This window comes from Anomaloglossus baeobatrachus, chromosome 5, assembly GCF_048569485.1.
Source record: "Anomaloglossus baeobatrachus isolate aAnoBae1 chromosome 5, aAnoBae1.hap1, whole genome shotgun sequence".
NCBI classification, from domain to species: Eukaryota; Metazoa; Chordata; class Amphibia; order Anura; family Aromobatidae; genus Anomaloglossus; species Anomaloglossus baeobatrachus.
Genome location: NC_134357.1, coordinates 232,597,727 through 232,617,490, shown reverse-complemented (window position 1 = coordinate 232,617,490; position 19,764 = coordinate 232,597,727). Strand labels below are relative to the sequence as shown.

At 47.9% G+C, this 19,764-nt stretch overlaps 1 protein-coding gene across 1 annotated transcript in view; it reads right to left on the bottom strand.

Moving 5' to 3' along the window:
• ACY3 (aminoacylase 3) overlaps positions 1 to 19,764 on the bottom strand; it is a 486,199-nt gene that overhangs the window by 175,235 nt on the left and 291,200 nt on the right. The window contains exon 5 of the mRNA XM_075349151.1: positions 14,017 to 14,124. Within this exon, the coding sequence (XP_075205266.1) occupies positions 14,017 to 14,124 (108 nt within the window). The remainder of the gene's footprint in view (positions 1 to 14,016; positions 14,125 to 19,764) is intronic.

Genomic DNA, 19,764 nt, shown 5'->3' with positions numbered 1-19,764 from the left:
CCCACGGATGGTCTGCATTAAACCAAGGGGGAATGTGATGCCCTGGACTAGCCAGGTAGTCACAGATAGTCCCCTGCACAAACACCCCCCCCCCAAAAAGGGTACCAGCAGCCAACCTAAAAAAAACCCTGAGTCACCCCTCTCAGGTTCTGACGTTCAAGCCAGGGGGCGGAGCCAGGTGGTTGTCCACGCCCACAGAGGAGTTCGGATGGCCTGAGGCAGGAAAACACAGTAGATGAGAAAGGAGAGTGAAAGGGAGAGGAAGGAGAGGAGTAGAGAGAGTGAGAAAGTAGGAGTAAACATCTGTCAGGGGTCTGGGTCGTAGCCCGGACACCCTGTGGCCAGGAGGCAGACAGTGGTGGCCGCCTGCAGGAGCTGGGATTACAGCCAGTGGAACCGTAAGGACCGGGGACAGGTGGTGGCCTGCCGGTACCGAACCGGAGAACCGATTGGAAACCGGAGCACCAGGAGGGATACTCAGACCCAGTACGAGGCCCAGAAGCCACTGGACCGGGTCAAATTAACTGATTGGGGTCTGGACTTGAGGTCCCTTCCCATCCAAGGCCTGATTGAAGACAACAGCCCTCTCAGAGGGATAATGAGCCACCACCAAGGCATAGAGATCCAAAGGGCAGGCGTCTGCAGGCAAAAGGGGTTCCTCAGCACACATAAAGCTGGGGAGCGGACTACCGTCGCTGAAGCGTAGGCAGTTAAAACTACTCAAAAAGGTGCAGGAGAAAGGCGGAAACCACCAACCCAAAGAAAGGGGAGAAGCGCAGCCGGCTGCGGGCACCGTCCACCATCTTGTTTGGTTTACCAGAGATTCCAGTGTGTCTGTAATAGTGAGTACACCAGTGCCCTCGGGCCGAGCACCGCACCGCATCAACACTGCCCTACGCCAGCATCTCCAGAGCGACCCCTCGGGCCCCGGGACCATCACCCCCTACCCACGGAGGGGTTAACACCAAGCTGCATAACACCATCCCCGGGAGCCTAGTCAACGGCAGCAGTGGTGTCCATCCATTTACCACAGCCCAGTGGGTGACGTCACAAACTCTTAATTCCAAACCCCCCCACCTCCACGCGTAGCGCCAGCGAGCAAACCCCCTTTTCAGAGAGGCGGCGGGACCCCCGGGTCCGTGAGAAGCTCAAGCCACCCACTGACGAGCACGGATCCGAGCGGCTCGGCATGTAATACCATCAGTTAACTTCTTAAAAAATGTTGAAATTAACATGTAAATAATATATTTATCATTGCATTGCTATTAGATCAAATAATATTAGTTCAGAATAAATGGAACAAAAAAATTAATAGTATTAGTTGTTAAATTATGATTAGATAAAGTACTTTATCTAAGTCGGGACGTGCAATAAGTGACAGTTTGTCTAAGCACAGAATACATAGTGAGAGAAACTGCAGTGTATGAACAAGCACTGATAAACAAGGAGCTAATTGTTATAAGGGAATGAGCTAAAAATGAGCAAAAATAATGACATTTTAAGATCGAGTGTAGGCAAAACTTATATACATGTGGAAGAAAAATAGTGATAGATACAGAGGAAGAAAAAAATGGGAGAGTACAAACCAATTATTTGTGACTGCAGTAACCTTAGTTCTTCATAAAACAGATTCATAAACATTGTTAGTGCCAGATGCATAGATTAAAAGCATTATCATATTATCTATGTTATATAAATTCACTAATTCAATATATTCAAAACATGTTAAAATGAATAATGGGTTATAATAAGCTGATTGTGACATTTAGTCTACCTTCCCACAATGAGTTTTTGGTGAGTTTTTTATTTTTTTATTTTTGCCCCTATTATGTAAATTAGGTTACTTGTGTTTTATCATTGCGTTGAGTATGTTTTTTGCATGCATTTTGATTGCTTTTTTTGATGCTGCATTTTTTGTTTCTTTTTGATCTGTCATTCTTTAACCACATCACCCCGAAGTCTGTTTTCACTTTCAAAACCTGGCCAATATTTTCAATTCTGACCAGTGTCACTTTATGAAATGCTTCAACATATCCCCTGTCCAAGAACAACATATGGGCCCTTTGCTGTCTAAAAAGTCATCATAATGCACAATTCCATCTTCTTTGGAGGTAGAAATTGGCCCCATTTCCTCTTAGGCCCCTGTGCGGCAGAACAAGTTGCACCAATAATATGTCCAGCACTGCTGTAACTGCTTCCCAGCTGCTCATTCATCTTCTGGGAACGCTTATTATCGCTAATCCATATGCACTGCTTTCCCTGCCCATTGGCAGTCCTAGCCCCTATGATTAGTTGCAGACAGATGCGCTCCCAGCCTGAGTGACAGTGTCTGACTGCAACCAATCTCAGACCCTGTCTGTGGGTCGCTATCGTGGTATAAAAATAAATAAATAAATAAACTCGTGTCGGGTCCCCCCATATAATGATTCCCAGCAACAGGCTGCAGCCCCCAGCCATGCGCTTATCTTGGCTGTGTATCAAAGTAAGAGGAACCGCATGGGGCATTTTTATTTCTCCTTTTTAATTATTTTAATAAATAATTTAAAAAACTGGCATGCGTTTGCCCCCAATTTTGATAACCAGCCATGATAAAGCCCAACAGCTGTCGGCTGCTTTACTCAGGCTGTGGAGACTCATGCTTATTGGCCCTCCCCCCAGCCTACAAATAGTAGCCTACAACCACCCGACATTGCTACATCCATCACATGTGACCATCCTAGGACTTTATCTGACGCTTCCTGATTGCCCTTGTGCAGTGACAATTGTAATAAAGTGTTAACAGCTCACAGCTGACACTAAGCTGAAGATTAGTAATGGGAGGTGTCTATGAAAACCCCCCCACTTACTAATCTGTAAGTGGAAATAAATAAAGGATTTTTTCGGTGTTCGTGTTTATTTGAAATAAAATACAAAGAACCACCCTTTTTCACCAATATATTAACCCCCAAAACACCCAGGTCCAACATAATCAATACAAGATCCCAAGAGGATTCCAGCTCTGCTACATTACTGAAGGCTCAGCGTGCGGCCATAGAACAATGATGACCCCCTGTAAACTTCAAGTAGAGACTGAGTGAGCTGTACAATCAGCGGTGATGTCACTTAGCTGGTTTGTGGTCACAGCTGGAGGTTCCCACAGTCCTTCACCTGTGATCGCAAATAACCTAAGTGATGTCACTGTTTATCGCGCGACTCAGACACATTTTCTGCCTGAAACTCACAGTGGGCGGTCATTGTTGTATGGCCACTCATTGTGACTTCAGATGCAGCGGAGCTGTAATCGTCGTGGGAACTCACGTGGATTACATCGGACCTGTGTGTTTTGGAGGATTAATAAAGGGGTGAAAGGGGGGTGTTTATTGTATGTTTTATTTCAAATAAAGGATTTTTTTGCTGCTTGTGTTTATTTCTTTTCACTTTAAGATTAGTAATGTGGGGGACTCATTGACACCTCCTATTACTAAATCTAGGGCTTAGTGGCAGCTGGGAGCTGCGATTAACCCCTTTTAACCCCAATTGCCACCGTACCAGGACAACCATCATGGGCTGGGTAAAGTGCTGGGATTTTCACATCTAATGGACATGGCAAATCTTGGCAGCTGCAGGCTGCTATTTTTAGACTGGGGGGCCCAATAAGCATGGGTCTCCCCAGCCTGAGAATACCAGTCCTGAGCTGTCGGGCTTTATGATGGCTGGGAATCAATATGTGGGGATGTCATTTTTTAAAATTATTTATTTAAATAATAAAAAAAAAATAAAAAGCTGCATGCTGTTCCTCTTATTTTGATACACAGCCAAGATAAGCACATGGCTGGGGGCTTCAGCCTGTAGCCATGGGCTTAATCATGGCTGGTATCATAATATGGGGGACCCTATGCCAATTTTATTTATTTATTTATTTTTACTCCAATCTACAGTCACCTGCAGACAGGGTCTGTGATTAGTTTCAGTCAGATGCTGTCACGTAGGTTGGAGACGCATCTGACTGCAACCAATCACAGGGGAAGCAGGGAAGGCTGGTAGGCATGGAAGCAGTGAATATCAATTAGCAATAATGGGCGGCCCCAAAAAGTGCAATGAGCGGCCACAGGAGCAGTCACAGCTGCGACAGAGACTCGTTAAGTATGATGCACTTAGTCCAATTCACCTATCCCTTCTACCACCATTTTTACGCCCCAGATTCTGGTTCCCATAGACTTACATGGGGACCGGCGTCCAGCCATATATCTCAGATCGATTCCGGGCCTGAACCGGATTTTTTTTTTATTTGGTTAGATCTGCCGGTCTTGGTTATCTGCAAGTCTGTCCATCACTAATCAGCATCATCTTTTTTTTTTTGTTAGGATGTTAGAAGGGTTTAAAGTTTATCAGGAAATTCTTATTTTTCCAACAAAATTTACAAAACCATTTTTTTTATGGACCACAACACATTTGAATTAACTTTGAGGGGCCCATGTGACAAAAATTACCCCAAAGGGACACCATATTAAAACTGCACCCCTAAAAGTGCTCAAAACCACATTTGAGAAGTTTATTAACCCATTAGGTGCTGTTCAGGAAATAAATGTGAAAGGAAAATATTAAGATTTTACTTTTTCCCACAAAAATGTTATTTTAGCCCCCATTTTTTTGTTTTTACAAGGGTAACAAGTGAAAATGCATCATACAATTTGTTGTTGCAATTTCTCCTGAGTACACAGATACCCCTTAGGCCTCTGCCACACTCACGTGAAATTCATGCACGTGCCGAGAGACACGTATTTCCCCTGCGTGTTGCGTGCAGGTAAGTACGTGTCTCTGGTACGTGCGGGCCACGTGTATTCTACGTGTGCTATCCGCGATAGCACACGTAGAACCAGTAATTAACATACTCACCTGGTCCTTCCTGCTGTCCGCGCTGCTGTCCGTGGTGCTGATCCTCGGTCTCCAGCCCTGCCGTCTCCCCGCTGCTGCTGCTGCTAGGCAGTGAAGTGAATATTAAATGAGAATAATGAGCGGCGGTCGGCAGCAAGAGGCAGCAGCGGCAGAGACAGGAGGGGTGGAGAAGGTGAGTTAATGTTTTTATTTTTTTTCACTGACACGTGTGTTTTCTCCGGCGCGTGTCACACGGGACCGCATCCACACTACACCCATGTGGTATGGGTGCGGGCCGTGTGACAACCGTGCTGCCGAAGAAAACACTGACATGTCAGCGCTTTGAAAAACGCACACACGTACAAACGCACACGGACACACGTTCCGTGTGGTTTTACGTGTGTGTGCCTGCTACAATAGGGTAGCATTGCTTAACGTGTCTCCGTGCCGCTGGTACGTGCAAAAAATGACAAACACGTGCCGGCGGCACGGATGTGTGTCACAGGCCTTATGTGGTGGAAAAATACTGTTTAAGTGCACGGCAAGAGATGTAAGTTTGGTGCTGAAATTTAAACACCAAATTCCTGCACCAAATCTGCATCTTCTCACAAAAAAAACCCCCAGCATCAATATCACATCAAAACCTCTTATTTTTACCAGAGATGCTTTTTTTTTTCCAGAAGATGCAGATTTGGTGCAGGAACTTACGGGTGCTTTACACGCTGCGCCATCGCTAGTGATATATCGTCGGGGTCACGGTGTTTGTGACGCACATCCGGCGTCATTAGTGACATCGCAGCATGTGACAGCAAGGAGCAACGATCAACGATCGCAAAAACGGCAAAAATCGTTGATCGTTGACACGTCACTCCAAATCATAATGTCGTTGGTGTTTCATTCCTCAGGGTTGTTCATCGTTCCTGCGGCACCACACATCACTGTGTGTGACACCGCAGGAACGACGAACAATATCCTACTTGCATCCATCGGAAAGGAGGAAGGAAGGAAGGAGGTGGGCGGCATGTTCCGGCCGCTCATTTCCTCCCCTCCTCTTCTATTGGGCGGTCGTTTTGTGATGCAGCTGTGACGTCGCTGTAACGCCAAACGCACCTCTCCCTTGAAGGAGGGATTGTTCGGCAGCAACAGCGACGTCGCTGAACAGGTATGTGCGTGTGACGCTGCCGTAGCGATATTGTTCGCTACGGCAGCGATCACCACATGTCGCACGAATGACAGGGGCGGGTGCCATAGCTCGCAACATCGCTAGCAATCGCTAGCGATGTTGCAGCGTGTAAAGCACCCTTTAGTGTATTAATTTTAGCACCAAATCTGCATCTCCTAGCAAAATATTGCATCAAAATTGCATCATGTTTTGATGTGGGTCTTTTTTTCAGGAGATGCAGTATTAGTGCAGGAATTAGGTGTATAAATTTCAGCACCATATCTGCATCTCTTGGCAAAAAAAAACCTGCAGGTTTTCTGCCTGAAGATGCAGGGTCTAATTGAACTCAGTTAACCTGAGGTAAAATCTCTGAGTTCAATGAGGTCACCTAAGGTCAGTTTACCTGCGGTCACAGGTAGGGTACCATGGGAACCTCCAGCTGTGACCGCAGATAAATTGAGTGATGTCACTGCTCACAGCTGAAACTTAGGCGGGCTTTGCACACTACGACATCGCAGGCCGATGTTGCGATGTCGAGTGCGATAGTGCCCGCCCCCGTCGCAGCAGCGATATGTGGTGATAGCTGGCGTAGCGAAAGTTATCGCTACGCCAGCTTCACACACACACTCACCTGCCGTGCGACGTCCCTGTGGCCGGCGACCCGCCTCCTTGTTAAGGGGGCGGGTCGTGCGGCGTCACTGCGACGTCACACGGTAGGCGGCCAATCAGAGCGGAGGGGCGGAGATGAGCAGGATGTAAACATCCTGCCCACCTCCTTCCTTCCGCATATCCTACGGAAGCCGCAGTGAGGCCGGTAGGAGATGTTCCTCGCTCCAGCGACTTCACACACAGCGATGTGTGCTGCCGCAGGAGCGAGGAACAACATCGGACCTTTGCTTCAGCGTAATTATGAATTACGCCGACGCTGTACCGATGATACGATTACAACGCTTTTGCGCTCGTTAATCGTATCATCCAGGCTTTACACACTGCGATGTCGCATGCGATGCCGGATGTGCGTCACTTTCAATTTGACCCCACCGACATCGCACCTGCAATGTCGCAGTGTGCAAAGTGCCCCTTAGTCTCTGCCTGAATCAACAGTGGGCGGTCATGTTTTCTAATGTGCCTGCACGCTGTGACTTCAGTATGCAGCAGGACCAGGATCATCATGAGACGTGTGGATTATGTCAGAACTGGGTGTTTGGGGTTAATAAATTGGAGAAAGAGGGGTTTTTTTGTATTTTATTTCAAATAAAGGATTTTTTTCTGTGTTTGTGTTTATTTCTTTTCACTTACAGATTAGTAATGGGGCGGTCTCATAGATGCCTCCCATTGCTAATCTAGAGCTTATTTGGCAGCTTTGACCTGTCATTAACCCCTATATTATCCCGATTGTCACCACACCAGGGCAATCGGTATGAGCCAGTTAAAGTGCCGAGATTGTTGCATCTAATGCGACAATTCTGAGCGCCTGCATGCTGTTATTTTTAGTCGAGGGGGCCCAATAACTATGGTTCTCCCAAGCCTGAGAGTTTCATCCCCCAGCTGTTGGCTTTATCAAGGCTGGGTATCAAAAAGTGGGGGGACTGCACACTGTTTTTTTTTTATTTATTTAAATAATAATAAAAAAGCTGCATAGTGTCCCTCTTATTTTGATACACAGCCATAGTGAAAATATATATATATATATATATACATATATACGAGAATCGGGTTTTAGCCGCGCTAAGAAACCACTGTTGCCAGGATGTAGTTTATATTGAAAATCTCTTTCTTTATTACAGCATCCAACGCGTTTCAGAGACATAAACCGTCTCCTTCTTCAGGGAAAAAGAGAATACATGCATAGTACACAGGCCGGTTACTTATAGAGGAGTTCAATACGCCATGCTACCAGCTATGACGTCAATGCTCTCATGGTAACGGAGTGACTCATAGACACGTGAAAAATACAGAGGAGGAGTATTGACTGCTGAGTACAAAGCATATAACGGAGCTTTTTCTCAGCCTGTCTTTTTCTCAGGCTTTGCTACTCTGTGTCACCTTCACCGTGCTTTCACGCATGCGCACTCCTTTAGTTCCCACGGCCTGAACTTGTTTCACCCCTTGTTCTCATTGAGAACTTGCTCTGTGTCTTCATGCAGGCGCCCTTCACGTACACTATCTTTTGCTTTCTAGGATTTCTTCTAACACTCTGAGCTTCTAATTCCTAAACGTAATGTACACTCTCCACAGAATCAGTGAATTCAGAAACTTTCTCCTCACTAGGTGCTTTATCTATTCATTTTCCTTTACAAACAGTCGGCTTTAGAGTCTTGGACGTGCACTAATCACTTAGTACTCAACAGAGTGATTTTTAATTTTTTGAGTTCGAGAATCACAGTGAGCGCATGCACCTGTCAGCATATGGACGCGCTCTGAAAAACCAAACAGCACACATTTTTATGTATAGTTTTGGGTCAATGTTTTTTCTCCAATTTATAATTCCATGTTATATACATTTTTATTCATCATATATTTATTTCTTTCAATGCTCCGTTATATGCTTTGTACTCAGCAGTCAATACTCCTCCTCTGTATTTTTCACGTGTCTATGAGTCACTCCGTTACCATGAGAGCATTGACGTCATAGCTGGTAGCATGGCGTATTGAACTCCTCTATAAGTAACCGGCCTGTGTACTATGCATGTATTCTCTTTTTCCCTGAAGAAGGAGACGGTTTATGTCTCTGAAACGCGTTGGATGCTGTAATAAAGAAAGAGATTTTCAATATAAACTACATCCTGGCAACAGTGGTTTCTTAGCGCGGCTAAAACCCGATTCTCATATATATGTATATATATATATATATATATATATATATATTTTCACTAAGTCTTCACGGGCTGCTGCTGGAACCACGCGGACACTCATATGCTTTACAAGAGGTTGTGACTGGCACAACCGCTCCAGGTGAGTGTATCTTTCTACATTCTTACACGGTTAATACCGGGTAAAACCCTATTTGCGCCTTTGTTTCCCCCCTTTTCAGCAGATACACAGCCATAAGAATATGACTGGGGTCTGCAGCTGTGTGCTTTATCTGTACTGGGTATCATAATATGGGAGGGACGCACAGCAATTTATTTATTTATTTTACACTATAGGTACGCAGATGTGTGATTATAACCAAACCCCCACTCTGTAACACAGAGTGGGGGTGCAGTCTGACTGCAACCAATTATAGATGCCGAGACAGCCGGTGGGTGGGAAAAGCAGTGAATATGTATGAGGGTTAATGAGCAGCCCCAGAAGTAGTGTTACATCCATGCGGGAGACTGGGTAAATATAACCTTCCTGCTCTAATCTCTGTAGTTCTTTCTATCACCATTTTAAAGCAAAATGATTAACAAAATAATTTTTGTCCCAATAACATATGAGAATGGGACAATCCCTCCTTAGGAAACTCCAGAAATAATTATATCAAAGCATTAGAGGTATATAGCGAAAGCCTCTAAATTAAAGGAGCAAAGCCCCATGTAAAATTAATGTTTGTCGATGAACATTAAAATCATTAAAAAAGAGAGACTGTTACAGAAAAGCACTGAGGGACCATACAGCATAATAATTATGAGCACTAAAAATAAATAAAATAACAATCAGAGTTATTAGCAGCAATCACCTTAGTAGTGACAAAACATTTTTTAGTGGTAATCCCCTTAAAAGTGCAAACTTTACATACAGGGTCATAAAAGGTGGCCCTGTGCAATCAATTTTGTGGAGTTAAGAAACAAAACTTGAATTTTTAAAGCCTATGGATCACTTATTTGGAGGAGGAAGAATGAATGGCATACTTGTAGTATTGGTGATCGGAAGTGTGTAGCCTACTGAACCACACTATGGGACCATTTTAATTCCTTAGGAAGCATTTGCAGCTGTTTTGTGGTAATTATTCTAATTTTCTGAGATAAGGACTTTGGGTGTAAGCCATGATCATCAACATTAGCAGAAATAAACACTTAAAATAGATCACTCTGTTTTCTATGACTCTATATAATGTATATGTTTCCCTTTTTGTACTGAATTACGGTACTGAAATAAATTAACTTTTTGATGATATTCTAATTTATTGAGATGAACTTGCATACACTGAAAAGAACACCCTGCCTACAGTGAAGAATGATGGTGTTTTAATGATGGTCTGTGGCTGCCTTACTTTCTCTGTTACTGTAAACTTGCAGTGTATGTAAAGCAAGACTGATTGAATTAGGTAACAGGAAATTATGGGAGAAAATGCAGCTAAAGTGTGGACACCATTGGACCTACTGTAGAAAAGCCAATGAAATCAGCTGAAAATATAGAGCACAGATGAATACATATAGAAAATTAGGTGCACATAATAAGATATCACTAACTATTAACTAAATTCTACATATTCAGTTTTGACAAGTTATTATCGCAAATATTTAAGACAATCTAACTCCAGTAAGTTCAACCTTCTTTACTTACACAATGTTGTTCCTGTGCGATGCAATAAAAAAGTATGCCCAAACTCAGATTTTCTTAGTGGAAACGATTGATTGCGCGCCCTTAGGGTGCATGGTGGGATGACGAACCACGCAATGGGGTGTAACCACACATCAGACTGACCTCGTAATAGGGTGTAACCACGCACAAGACTGGGTATGTGCAGACTAACAGCAAGCATAAATACATGGTGTACGTGTGCTGCCACTCTTACCTTATGTATGATAAAGAGAGGGAATAGTGCTATTAGTGCTTCTTTTTTTGATAGCGCTATTCAGATAGCGCAATCTGTTTTCTAGGAGTAGCGCTATCGGATAGCTCTACACGTTCTCTTTCATTATTGCTAGTGCTATGTGGATAGCGCTATCCGTGCTCTTTCATTTGAAGAAGCGCTATCAGATAGCACTAGCCCGACATAGTGTTGCCTCAAAAATGTTGCCTCACAGTGTTGCTTCAGTGTTGCCTCACATATTGCCTCAATGTTTCCTCAGTGTTGCGTGAATGTTGCATCAGTCTTGGCTCACAATGTTGCCTCAGTGTTGCCTCACACAGTGTCTCCGTCAGGGGACAGCTCTGTTGTTAATACTGTTCGGGTAAAGCTATCCGATTGTGCTATCCATGAAGAAAGTGAATGGGTAGACCTATCCGATAGCGCTTTCCATGAAGAAAGTGAATGGGTAGAGCTATTCCATAGCTCTATTCCTAAAGGAAATGAATGGGTAGTGCTATCCGATAGCGCTACCCATTCATTCTATCTTGTTCTCGTTTTTGGGAAATTTGTGTCTCAGTTTGTGCATTGTGTGTTGCTCGTTGTTGTGCAGCATTAGATGTTCTACATGATTCAGTTACTTCATTTGTTTATCTTGCTCTGGCCGCCCTCTGTCGGGCTGCATGAGCAGTTCTTCGACAATTTTGTCTTCTGTTTCATTAAGACGCAGGTTACGCATCCGTATGCGATTCACTTCTCTACGTGCAGCAGCGCAATCAATTTGATCCATCTTTGCAATGTTGCCTCACACTGTTGCCTCAGTGTTACCTCTGTGTTGCCTCACAGTGTTGCCTCACACTGTTGCCTCAGTGTTGACTCAATATTGCCTCACACTGTGGCATCAGTGTTGCCTCAGTGTTGCCTCAGAATGTTGCCTCACAGTGTTGCCTCGGCAAAATATTGCCTCAGTGTTGTCTCAGTGTTCCTTCCATATTGCTTCACACTGTTGCCTCAGTGTTGCCTCACAGTGTTGCCTCTGCAACATTTTGCCTCACAGTGTTGCCTCAGTGTTCCCTCAATATTGCCTAGCAGGGTTGCCTTGGCAACATAGGGCTGTGGATGGTTGCCTAAGCAACATAGGGCTGTGGATGACTCATTGCGCACAGACACACGGACACTTCCAAATTAGGTATAGTGATAGCCCACACTTGCCAAACTTTCAATATTGTCTTCAAGAACATAAGGTATCAAGGTGTGTGAAACATGTTCCTGAAAATTTATTTTGAAAGTTGCACCCCTTCCTGACACACCCTATTCACATCCCTGTTCCAGCCTCTAGAGATTGAGAAACGCCAACTGATTGCAAGTTTGCTAACCTAAAGGGTACTTTACACGCTGCGATATCGGTACCGATATTGCTAGCGAGCGTAACCGACCCCGTCGGTTGTGCGTCATGGACAAATCGCTGCCCGTGGCGCACAACATCGCTAACACCCTTCACACGGACTTACCTTCCCTGCGACGTCTCTCTGGCCGGCGATCTGCCTCCTTTATAAGGGGGCGGTTTGTGCGGCGTCACAGCGACGTCACACGGCAGCTATCCAATAGCAGAGGAAGGGCGGAGATGAGCGGGTGGAACATGCCGCCCACCTCCTTCCTTCCGCATTGCCAGTGGACGGAGGTAAGTGTGCCACCCCCGTGCCAGCAGCTGCTCGGATCCGGGCCTTCAAGGGTGGTGGCTCGAGTGTCTCCGGACCTGGGGGTCTCGCGGACACGCCGAATAAATGGGGGGACGTATATGTACGGGTTGGGCCGTATTAAGTTCGTGACGCCACCCACGGTATGTGGTGAGGTAGGACACCACCGCTGTTGTTACGGGGCACCCAGAGGAGATGTTGTGCAGCAAGTTGTTAACCCCTCCGTGGGCAGGGATGGTGGCCCCGGGACCCGGTTGGCATGTTCAGGGGATGGCGACCGCAGGGGGTGCTGGTGTACTCACTGTTAGTAAAACACACAAGTCTCTGGTAAACCAAGGTGATGGTGGCCGGTGCCGCTGCCGGTTGCGTTCTGGTCCCCCACCTGGCTGGTGGTCTCTATCCTTTTCCTGCACTGCTTTGTGTAAGGTGGACTTTCCTAGTGTGATACTCAGGAGTCTGCTCCCCGCTGGATGTGGCCTAGGAGCCGTGCCCGCAGACGCTGGCCCTTAGGATCTATGGGCCCTGGCGGTGACCTCTTATCCCTAATTGATGGGCTGTTGTCTTCTATGAGGGACTTTCGGTGGGACAGGACCTCTAGTCCTGGCCTCAGTCGGTTAATTAACCAGCTCCAGTTAGTTCTGGTCCTGGCTTCAGGGTCCGAGTACCCCTCTTTGTGTTCCGGTTTCCGGGTCGGTTTCCCGGGTCGGTACCGGCGGGCTACAACCCTGTCCCGGTCCACCTCAGTTCCACCGAGCCGTCTTCCCGGCTCCTGCTGACGGAGACCACCGTCTGCCTCCTAGCCAGTGGCACCAGGGCTCCTACCATGGTACCTGTCAGTCAGCTTCAGGCCTGACACACAGGCCTGACCTCCACACTCCTCTCAAACTGAACTCTACTCACTTTCCGCTTGCTTTCCCGCCCCGGGCTGCCTAGACCCCTAGGTGGGCGTGTCCCAATTGCCTGGTCACGCCCACTGGTATGTCTATCTTTCCCTAAGGGGGGGGTGACTAGGGTTTTCTGGTTGGCTCTGTGTTTCCTAATGAGGGAAGGTGTTATGCAGGGGCCTAAGTGTGACTACCTGGTTTTGCCAGGGCGTCACATAAGGAGATGTTCGTCGCTCCTGCGGTGTCACACATAGCGATGGAACAACATCGCTACTTACCAGACAATGATTTTTGGAAAATGAACGACCTCTCATATACCAACGATTTTTGTCTCTTTTGCGATTGTTTAAGGTCGCTCCTGCCTGTCACACGCTGCAATGTCGCTAACGACGCCGGATGTGCGTCACAAACACCCTGACCCCGACGATATATCGTTAGCGATGTCGCAGTGTGTAAATGGCCCTTTAGGCTATGTTCACACATTGTGTTCTTTTTTTGTTATTGTTTTGCTGCAGTCGCTTCAAAACCACTTCATTTAAGCCACAATTTTTTGAAAATCATGGCAAAAGTGCATTTCTTGTTGAAATTGCGGCAAAAAAAAAAGAACTGTGGCCGCATGGTGGAAATGTAACCTATGAATGCAATCAATGTGTCATTTTTTGGAATTCTACTGACAGATTTCGATCTTTTCCTTATCAGTACCTTGATTTAACAGGTTGATAAAGTCCAAAGTTACTTTAACAAGTGTCTTCATGTTCTCCAGTATATCACTTCTGACGACCCCATGTGGCTGAGGGCCTAGTTCAAAACCTGAAATGTCAAAGACAGTGATCAGTATAAGAACACAACAGATACTACAAAAAGGAAACAATTTACAAAGAGCTTTTTTTAAAGGGTTTGTCAACTACTGGGTAACTCCTGCTTAAACGGAACCTGTCACAATTAAAATACAGTCTAATCTGTAGGCATCATGTGATAGAGCAAGGGAAACTGGGAAGATGGATAGTTTTTTGAGAAAATCTTCAGTTTAGGGAATAACTCACATCTGCATGTAAAATATAGCTCAGTTGTTGGTCTTGAAGTGTCTTGGAGTGAGATGCGAATGAGTGCTAAGCGATTGCATTTTCCCCCTCACCTAGTCTCTGTATGATATCCATGTGACATCCGTGTTTCATCCTTGTGTAACCCATGTGACGTCCGTGTCATCCGTGTGATGTCCATGTAACATCCGTGTAACATACGATTTTAACATTGAGTTTTACATACTGTCAAAAGCTAGCTAGCTAGATAGATGTGTAACACATATATAATGTCCCACCCCCCTGCATGTTGTAAGCTGGCCCCCTTTAATGCCTTTCATGTGGCTCTAATGGAGGTTTAGCCTTGTTTTTAGCCCCAAATTCCATAATTAAAAAAACACAACGTGGGGTCCCACTTATTTTTGGTAACCAGCTAAGGTAAAGCCGACAGCTGGAGGTTGCTGACCACAGCTGGCAGATTTACCTTGACTGGGAATCCAAAGCAGAGGTCACTCTATGCTGTTGCTTTAAATTAATTATTTAAAATTTAATAAATAATTGAAGAAAAAAATCCTTGGGGTTTTCCCCAAATTGGATCACCCACCCAACATATAGCAGCTGGAGTCTGGTATTCTCAGGCTGGGGAGGCTCATTGATATTGGGCCTTTCCTAGCCTAAAAATAGCAGGCTGCAGCCAACTCAGAAGTGGCTCATAGATGCATCAATTCAGGCACTTTACCTCAGGTCATCCTGTTGCCCTGGTGCGGTGGCAAATGGGGAAATATATGGGGTCGATGCTAGCTGTGAATTGCCAGCTGGCATCAAGCCCACATATTAGTAAAGAGTGGGTGTCTATCAGATCTAATTTAATGTGTGTCTATACGGATCTAATCCTGTATTTGTAAATGCAAAATATACACCAAAAATATTTTATTTATAAAAAGAACTCTGACACAAGCCCTCATTCACCAATTTATTAGAAAAAAAAATCCTTTAAAGTCCTCCATAATCCATAGCAAGATCTCACAACATTCCTCCAAAGTGAACCTGAAAGACATAAAAATAGAGAAATATTAAAGAAAAAAGACAAGACATTCTCATTCACCAATTTATTCTCCTTCAAAAATCCTAATCCCGGTCCGCCATAATCCATTAAAAGATGTCCCACGATGTCCGCAGACTCACTGTTCTAGCCTATGAAGAGCAAAATGTTTCCTATAGGCTGGAACTGTAGCCACTGCCAGCTCTCCTACATTGCTGTGAGAACCACAGCTGTGAATTTCGAAGACCTCATAATGTCACCCAAGGTGACAGCAGCGGGTCACACAGGAGTGCGAGAGCTGCAGGCATTGACATGCAGTGACATCATGAGTTTACTGCAGGTCAGTGCCCTTGGCGAATGTCACACAAAGTAGCGCGAGAGCCGCTAGGATTGACCGGCTGTGAACTTATGATGTGACCATATGTCACAGCCTGTGTGTCATGCTAGGTATGGGGAAGTACCAAGCGAATGGCGAAAGGGAAGGGAAAACCTGTGCCTAGGGAAAAGGAAGATAATGGCCCCTGACCAAACCAACTGGTCCCTCACCACCCTAGACAGGTTCCGCACCTAGGCACCGAGCCGGATACCTAAACCTAGGTATCCTTAGTGCTGGGCCCTAAATAGGGAACGAATTATGTAGCGCCCCGGAAAACCAGGCAGATGTACATGTAGGCCCCCGCACAACACCAATCCCACGAAGGGTTAAATCAGCTGACCTGAAACCCTAGTCACCCCCCTCAGGGAAGGACAGACACACCAGTGGGCGGTACCAGGCAGATAGGGAACGCCCAACTAGGGGTCTGGAGAGCCCGGGGCGGGAAAACCAGTCAGTGAAGATTGAGATAAGTTCAAGTTGAAGTTGGGAGTGGAGGTCCCAAGCTGACAGGTGCCAGGGTTGGAGCCCTGACTTGGCTAGGTGGCAGACGGTAGCCAGAGTCTGCAGGAGATGGGAAGACGGCTAGGTGGATCCGAGGTGGACTGGGACAGGGTTGGAGTCCGCCGGTACCGACACCGGAGAACCGCCCCGGAAACCGTGTGCACAGAGGGGGTACTTGGACCCTGAAGCCAAAACCGGCACCGACGGCCTAGCTAATTAACCAATTGAGGGCAGGATTTAGGTCCTGTCCCAACCTAAGTCCTGAAAAGTAGACAACCACCCACAGAGAGGGATAGGGCAACCGTCAGGGCCCGTAGATCCCAAGGGTCAGCGTCAGACGGGCACGGCTCCCAACCAAAGGACCGGGAGCGGACTCCCGCGTTTCAGACCGGGAAGTCCTACCTACAAAACACTGAGTGCAGAGGAGAGAGACTTTGACTACCAGCCCGGGTGTGGGATCAGATACACCCATCTGCGGCAGCCGGCCACCATCACCTTGGTTTACCACAAGACTTGTGTGCTTTATTTGACCGTGAGTAACATCCCCGACCTGGCTGGGTGCGCCGGCCCCTGCAATCACCCTCCTCAGCATATAGACACTGAGCCCCGGGACATCATCCCTACCCACGGAGGGGTTAACATCCAGCTGCCAGCCCAGCGTCCCCGGGAGCTCCGCAACGGCAGCGGTGGTGCTACATCTCACCACACACCATGGGTGGCGTCACAGACATTTTTCAAACAACCCCATATAAATACATCCCCTTTTATTCGGAGTGTCCATGCGACCCCCCGGGTCCAGAGAACCCCTCAAGCCACACCGTAGATCCGGATCCGAGCAGCAACGGCTGCTGGCACGGGGGCGGCACAATTAGATGAGCTCTTCCTCAACCCTACTAAACACTGTAGATGACACAAGGAGGACACACAGGGGGAAAATGCATCAACTAATAAGTTAAAGATGACACAGGTAGAAGTTCAGCAAAGTTTTCAGCAACGATACCACACATGAGTACAGGCCACCTGTTTGCAACAAAGGCTTCAATGAACTGAAAAATATCACCAGCACTAGTCCAGGGAAAGAAGGGGTTTTTAAGCACCAAGAAAATACTGATGATCAGCAGCTGGGTAGATGGCGAGCTCCTGCTGGGTCCAACAGGAGAGAGAAGAATCCAGCAGGAAAGCTACCTATAGCAATGAATACTGACAGCAGGGACAATGGAAAGTGAGGGAGCATTCTGTGCAGCTAAAAGCTGTGACCTTCTATGGCCACAAATGACATGACTGTCTGTCACCCGTGACACACCCATTACACCGCGGCCTCTCATGAGGTCATTGCAGTTCACTGCCCTGGATCTGTGACACCCTGGACCAGTCAGGTCGTCCCAGGTAGTCACACACAACACCACACCCCCTCCCGATTAGGTGACATCAGTCAAACTAAAAACCTTGTCACCACCCTCCAGGTTTGATGTCCACACCAGGGGGGCGGAGCCAGGCAGTTGGCTCCACTCACCAAGGAGTTCACAGGCCTGGAGGTGGGAAAACACAGACACAAGTTCAAGTTGGCAGTGCAGAGTAGTTTTGACAGTGAAGGAGGAAGGTTGGGTCCAAGGGCAGACCTGCGCCCTGGCCTGCCATAGACTATTCCGTTGGCTGGGTCGGAGCCCAGTCACCTTTGGCAAGGAGGCAGACGGTGGTGGCCGCATGCAGGAGCTGGGATTACAGCCGGTGGAACCGTAGAGACCGGAGTCAGGCGGTGGCCCGCCGGTACCGAACCGGGGAACCGATTGGAAACCGGAGCACCAGGAGGGGTACTCAGACCCAGACGAAGCCCCGAACCGAGAGGGCCGAGTCAAATCAACTGATTGCGGACTGGACTTAAGGACCTATCCCACACAAGACCCGTTAGAAGACAACAGCCCAACCATACAGGGTAAAGCCACCGCCAAGGCATAGAGACCCAAAGGGCAAGCGTCGGCGGGCAAACGGGCTCTAACGGCATATACAAGTCGGGGAGCGGACTACCGGTGTCTAGGCATAGGAGTCAAACATTTACACACAGAGGTGCAGGAGAAAGGAGGAAACCACCAACCTATACCGGGAGAAGCTGCAGCCGGCTGCGGGCCCCGTTCATCACCCCGTTTGGTTTACCAGAGACTCGAGTGTATTGTGTCAGAGTGAGTACACCAGTGCCTTCGGGCCGCGCACCGCGCTGCATCGCACCAGCGTCCAACCTGCTTCCCCGCCACAGCACCTCCCTCGGGCTCCCGGGACCATTCGTCCCCTACCGACGGAGGGGTCAACACCAAGCTGCGCAACACCATCCCCGGGAGGCCTAGTTAATGGCAGAGGTGGTGTCCATCCATTCACCACAACCCGTGGGTGGCGTCACGAACTTACAAACCAAACAACTGCGGCCCCGGCTGTAAAACTCCTCACCCAAGTCCCCGCGTGTAGCCCCAACTTCCTTGCAGAGCGACGTGACCCCCGGGTCCGTGAGAGGCTCGAGCCACCACCCGCAGTACGAGCACGGATCCGAACGGCTCGGCGGTCGCAGCCGAGTCCGAGGGGCGGTACACATCGACTCTTCTGGTGTCACGAACAGGATAGAACCATCCACTTACCTGTGAGAGTGCGCCTTGGGATTGTTGTTAGCGGCGTCCAGCTGAAAAATTGGAGAATCTGCCATCTTGGGCGCGAAAAGTTCCCGCCCGAGCCGTCTTCCTTGAATAGAAAAGGCGCGAAGACGAAGCCCCGCCCCCCGAGAGCGGAGCAGAGCAGTGCCAAAAGCAAGTGGAGTGCTCGGAAAAGACCAAGGGGGGTGCGGGTGAAGATCCAGCCTCATGTGACTGATGAGAAAAAAGGCAGGGACGCCAGGACTCTGCTACCCGTTGTGTTCCTGGATCCCGAGAGTGCATAATGTCCGCCCCGTTTGAGAAGGCCGAGTTCCCGGAACCCGCGCCCGGAACAGCGGCGTGGGTGGAAGCCCGGACGACTTTGATGTGTTACTGCCTACAAGTACAGGTGAGGTACTTAATGGAGCAGTAGGCAACCGAGATGGGAGAGCTAGCTTCAGCTGTGTGGGCACGCGAGATGGAGGCAAATTTGGAGGAGCGAGTGGGTGACCCACGCCCCTATGTCCTGGAAGGACCGGTCGCTGCGGCTGAGGGACCCGGTCTGCCCCCGCTTCCCCTGTCGCCTCCTCCACAGCCCGTTCCAGCTGCGGCTGCTCTCCCGCTCGGTCCACCGCCCCTGACACCGGCGGTGGAACCCGCCCCAACTGCCCATGAGGACCCGCCTGTAGACGCGGCTCGCGGACGGCCGTACACCCAGCCCGCACCAACCCCGTTGCCATTGAAGGTGCCCGTCCTGGACGTGATCCCGCCAGTCCCGGCCCCGGCAGTCCGCCTGGCCGAAGAGGAGAGCGTCACCCGGAAGATGGCCCGGAAGGTGAGGCAGGCCGCTCCCAGGTCTAGGGCCTCAGCTGAGGTTCCGAGGGGAGGCCACTGCAA